At 38.0% G+C, this 5,881-nt stretch overlaps 1 protein-coding gene across 1 annotated transcript; it reads left to right on the top strand.

The window, feature by feature from the left end:
* The first annotated feature begins 2,914 nt into the window (after positions 1-2,914).
* Positions 2,915-5,881, top strand: LOC105952566 (putative indole-3-acetic acid-amido synthetase GH3.1). Its single transcript, XM_012976128.2, has 3 exons — positions 2,915-3,506; positions 3,620-3,721; positions 4,368-5,881. Exons 1-3 carry the CDS (start codon positions 3,187-3,189, stop codon positions 5,710-5,712), a joined length of 1,767 nt encoding a protein of 588 aa, XP_012831582.2. The 5' UTR covers positions 2,915-3,186; the 3' UTR covers positions 5,713-5,881.

Raw genomic sequence — 5,881 nt, forward strand, 5'->3', positions numbered from 1 at the left:
CACGCATAATTTAATTGAAATATCATAGCTCCTAACAAACCCTACATCAATTCGTCACGTTTTTTTAGGTGAATTCCATAAACCTCAAATTTGTTCCAATAATTTACAAATCACAAGAGAAATATAATCTACCTTATCAAACACAACTAGGGGTGTCTGTCCATTGAGTCAAACCGTACCGAAATTTCGGTAAACTGAAAATTCAGTACGTCAAAATTTCATATTGTTTATCGAACAGCAATACAGGGTTCACTTAGTTAATTTACCGAATTTCTCGGAAAAATTGTTAAAAGAATCAAAAAATTAATTAAAACTCGAATATTTATTTATGGGCAAATTCCACTTTACCCCCTTGGTACTTTGGCTGGATATCACTTTACCGCATTGTACTCTCAATTGCATCGATTTGTCCCCTTGTACTTTGGTTCGATATCACTTTACCCCTTTCTACTCTCAATTCATCGATTTGCCCCCTTGTACTCTGGCTCGATATCACTTTACCCCCTTCTATTCTCAATTGCATCGATTTGCCCCCCTTACTTGGAAAATTTATCTCAATGTGGCCCTCGCCGTTAGTTTTCAGACATTTGACCTTAACACCGTTTGATTTAAGTATGAAAATTACTAATATGTCACCCCTCTAGTTTAAATTATTATTGAAAAAATAAAAAATAAATACAAAAAATAAATAAAAAACAACAAAAAATAAAATAATAAAAAATTCAAGACAACGAGAAAACATAGTCCATGACGCCAGCCACAATTTTTTTTATTTTATTAATAAGTATAAAAACTGGGAGAGTGACTTTTTTGTAATTTTCAAACTTAGATCAAACGGTGTTAATGTCAAATGTCTGAAAACTAATGGCGAGGACCACATTTGAGATAATTTTTCAAGTACATGGGGACAAATCGATGCAATTGAGAGTAGAAGGGGGTAAAGTGATGTCGAGCCAAAGTACAAGGGGGCAAATTGATGAATTGAGAGTAGAAGGGGGTAAAGTGATATCGAACCAAAGTACAAGGGGGCAAATCAATGCAATTGAGAGTACAAGGGGGTAAAGTGATATCTAGTCAAAGTACAAGGGGGTAAAGTGAAATTTACCCTTTATTTATTTCTATAATTTTTGGTATAAAAATAATTTGTCTTACAGTATATTTATATTAATATTATTAAACAAATAATAAAAAAAATTATATAAATATTTTTTGGTATTCGGTAATACCGAATTATCGAAGTTTCGATTATAAAATGTTCGAATACCGAACCGAATTACATGTTCGGAAGTTCCAAAATTTCGGTTCCATCAGTTAACGAACTGATGAAGACATAACGTCATATATATGTGATACGATATATATTTAATATATCGTATATTTATTCGTTAGTTAGTATTTTATTATTTAATATATTATATAAGTATTATTTTAATTAGTAGTTTATTGATAATTAGATTAGATTAGTATATTTAGATTAATATATGGCGTGAGTAGTAGTGATTAGGGAATTATTAAGTATTTTATTAGTATAGGTAATTATGTTTCCTAGCTAGATTAGGATTCTAGGGTTTTCTTATATTTAAATAGTCGTCTTGTGCTAGGGTTTTATTATGAAGAGAAAAATATTAAAGAATAGATCTTACGTTTCGTAGGAAATATTTATGATACTCGAGAGATCGCATCAATTGGTATCAGAGCGAAGTTGCGATTAACACCAACGCTTCGTTAGCAAGGCAGCGATTATATCAAAGCTACGCTGGAGCAAAGTTGAGATCACATCAAAACTTTGTGAAATCATGATGTCAGAAACAAGACGGTTGGAGCGATTGGAAAAATCCGTAGAGAAATTACGGATCGATTTTCAGAAATTACTCGAACAAAGTCAAGGACGACGTCAACGCCATCACAAAAGCCGAACGGACCGCCGCCCATCACCGCCAACGCCACCGCTGCCGCTGTCGAGCCTATTGCCAGAGGAAGAGGAAGAGGATGACGATGAATTTTTCAAAGAGCCGCCGCTGCCGAGCCTATCGCCGAAGGGAGAGGAGGAGGACGACGATGACTTTTTCGAAGAACCCCAATTTTTTGTGAGTTCGCCGAAAGATGAATTATCGAATTCACTTGAGGTAATTTGGGACGAAGGTGAGGAATTAACTAAGGAAGAGAACGAAGAACTACAGTGGATAGTAGAAGAGTCCCACGATATTCAAAAGAAAGGAGACGATCAAGATTTGGTGACTGTGAATGAGCCCGGATCTGTAAAGACGATCGAGAAAAATAAAAGAATGATATTGATTGTGAAGGAGATGAAATTTGAAAAGACAATTGAGAAGATTGATTTATCGGGAGAGAGATTGAGAAGATTGAGATTTTTTGCAAAAGTAGCCTTTGGAATTTTGTTGGATCAGCATGAACAATGTGTTCATAAGCTTGGTCGTTCATCGTGTTTTTCGGAATCGAAGTTAATCGGGAAGCAAGTCGATGAAGTCAAACATAGGTGGAAATGCAAAAGAGAGGGACCAAATTGACTCGAACCTTGAGGACAAGGTTCATTTCAAGAGGGGTGGTTTGATACGATATATATTTAATATATCGTATATTTATTCGTTAGTTAGTATTTTATTATTTAATATATTATATAAGTATTATTTTAATTAGTAGTTTATTGATAATTAGATTAGATTAGTATATTTAGATTAATATATGGCGTGAGTAGTAGTGATTAGGGAATTATTAAGTATTTTATTAGTATAGGTAATTATGTTTCCTAGCTAGATTAGGATTCTAGGGTTTTCTTATATTTAAATAGTCGTCTTGTGCTAGGGTTTTATTATGAAGAGAAAAATATTAAAGAATAGATCTTACGTTTCGTAGGAAATATTTATGATACTCGAGAGATCGCATCAATATGTAGATGACAAATTATATACAACCTAGAAAATACTAGAAACAATTTGAACTCGAATCATTTGACGGTTTTGACCCTGTACTTTCTTGCTCCACCAACTACCCAACCTTATATGGTTCAATAATTCCTCAGGGTGCTCTATAAATAATTTGAAATTCCCTTGCTTTAACTCTCACCGCCTCTCTCTCTCTCTCTCTCTCTCTCTCTCTCTCTCTCTCTCTCTCTCTCTCTCTCTCTCTCTCTCTCTCTCTCTCTCTCTCTCTCTCTCTCACACATTAATGGCGGCTAACTCGAGTTTGTCATCTCCGATGGACCCTCTCGGGAGAGAGAAAGACGCTAAGGGAATTCAGTTGATCGAAGATATGACCAGAAATGCAGATATCGTACAAAAGAATTTCTTGTCTGAAATCCTGACCCGAAACTCCGACACCGAATATCTCAAGAAATTCAACCTCAACGGAGCCACCGATCAGGAAACATTCAAATCTAAAATCCCGATAATCACTTATGATGATATCGAGCCGTTTGTCCGGCGAATAGCCGACGGCGATCGCTCTCCCATTTTATCTTCTCTCCCCATCTCCGAATTCATTTTCAGGTAACTAACTAACTAACTAACTATATATAATATTATTATTCGAAATTTCGAATAATCGTAGAAATTATAAAATTGAGATAATTTGGTTTATTTACGTTTTGGCCCTCATGCAGTTCCGGAACTTCATCGGGTGAACCGAAGCTCATTCCATCTGGCCGAGAAGAATCGAATCGTCGTCACCTTCTGTTCAGTCTTATGACGTCTATTATCAACTTGTAAGTATACAAAATGAGGGCAAATTAAACTAAAATCAAAATAAAATATTGGACCAAATCTCACGTGATAAGTTAAATTAATTGCGTAGTGGAATATCCTTCTATGTTATTTTTCTTGCACGAAATTTACTTTTTTCGTTAATAAGCCATTAATTGTAAGAAGGAATTTCATGCACGTTTATTGTAACAAAGGGAAATTTGGTATATATATTTTTTTACAATACAATGACAATTTATTACAAGAATGATTTAGTAGAGTGAAAGTCAGAATAAAATTTAAATTCTTCGGATTTAAAAAATTAATTTTACAACGAATTTTTTTTCTTTCACATTTTGATTTTTAAAATATTTGTTTACGAGTTTTTTTCCGAGAACTAAAAAGACATGGATATAGAAAGTGCACAAAGTATTCCGAGATTCCGATTTTCAATCTGATTTGAATCTATGAATAAATTTAAACAAATGCTTTTTTTTTCCCCAAAATATATTTATATTTAAAGAATTGAAATACGATAAAGAAGATTTAACGGGGAAAAAAAGAGTGAAATAATGGGAGAAGTTTACTCGATCACATGGTTTTTGTGCTGCTTTTGAAAAAAAATGCATGATGAGTGCAAATATATATATACTACTTTTTATGCAATAGGCACGTGAATGGAGTAGACAAAGGGAAAGGACTTCACTTCTGGTTTACGAAAGCCGACATAAAGACGAAGGGCGGAATCCCGGCCCGATCCGCGACAACAAGCTTGTTCAAGGGCGATCTTTTCAAGACCCGACCCTACCCGCATAACATGTGCACAAGTCCCAATGAGGCCGTCTATTGTCTCGACACGTACCAAAGCACGTACGCTCAACTCCTCTGCGGTCTCTACGAACGCGAGCGTATCATGCGGGTTGGGGCGATATTCGCTTCGGGCCTCCTCTCGGTCATCAAGTTCCTCAAGCTCAATTGGGAGCAACTCGCCCACGACATCCGAACCGGGTCGCTCAACCCGAAAATAACCGACCCGCCTCTCCGCGAGTGCATGACCCGTATGGTTCGACCCGACCCGGAATTGGCCGACCTTATCGCCCGCGAGTGTGCGAATGGCGATAATTGGGAGGGGATCATCACTCGGATTTGGCCGAATACGAAACTTTTAGAGATGATTGTGACCGGCACAATGGCACAATACATCCCGACTCTCGACCACTATAGCGGTGGGTTGCCTAAGGTGTCCATGCTCTACGGAGCTTCCGAATGCTTCTTCGGGCTCAATCTCGATCCCATGTGCGACCCGTCCGAAGTGTCGTACACCATCATGCCCAACATGGCGTACTTTGAGTTCTCGCCGCTCGAATCGGAACCCGACTCGCCCGGTCAACTCGTCGATTTAGTGGACGTCGAAATCGGCAAGGAATACGAAGTGGTGATCACAAATTCCTCCGGATTGTACCGGTACCGGATGGGGGACGTTCTTAAAGTCACCGGTTTCCACCACAAGTCCCCGAAACTACAATTCGTCAGGCGGAAAAACGTGCTTCTCAATATCGATTGGGAGAAGACGAACGAGGTCGATCTTCAGGAGGCGGTAGGGCATGCGGCCAAATTGCTCCGAGAATTCGGCACGAGCGTGGTGGATTACACAAGCTATGCCGACACGTCGACCATACCGGGTCACTACGTGATATATTGGGAGTTACAAGCCCCGTTAAAGGAGGACTCGTGTGAGAAGGTGATTGAGCAATGTTGCATTGCAATGGAGGAGTCGCTCAACCCAATTTACCGGTTACTACGGGTCGACGGGTCGATCGGACCGTTGGAGATCCGAGTTGTGAAAAGTGGGACGTTTGAAGAACTAATGAACTATGCTATCTCGAAGGGTGGTTCGATCGGTCAATACAAGGTGCCTCGATGCGTTAGCTTCAAGCCGATAGTGGATATACTTGATTCGCGAGTTCTCGCAACGAGCTTTAGCACATCGTTGCCAAAATCGACGCGAGAGTGATATTTCTCGAAAGGGAAAAAGTACAATTCAAGAATGACTGAAATACCAAAGCCAATGAAGAATGCATGTCGTTTTTTTTCTTTAAAAATAAAATTTGTAGTTCAGTTTGTAACAAAATAAACATGGCGTTGTATGAGTTATAAAAATAATGCGTAATAAAATTATTATA

The sequence above is a fragment of the Erythranthe guttata genome, chromosome 14 (genome assembly GCF_056151865.1).
Source record: "Erythranthe guttata isolate IM_541 chromosome 14, IM_541, whole genome shotgun sequence".
In the NCBI taxonomy this organism is placed as follows: Eukaryota; Viridiplantae; Streptophyta; class Magnoliopsida; order Lamiales; family Phrymaceae; genus Erythranthe; species Erythranthe guttata.

Excerpts from the sequence above, each read along its gene's own strand:
- LOC105952566 (XM_012976128.2), top strand. The coding sequence starts at position 3,187 with ATGGCGGCTAACTCGAGTTTGTCATCTCCGATGGACCCTCTCGGGAGA. Across the intron at positions 3,507-3,619 it reads ATCTCCGAATTCATTTTCAG|TTCCGGAACTTCATCGGGTG; the intron begins GTAACTAACTAA and ends GCCCTCATGCAG. Across the intron at positions 3,722-4,367 it reads ATGACGTCTATTATCAACTT|GCACGTGAATGGAGTAGACA; the intron begins GTAAGTATACAA and ends TTTATGCAATAG.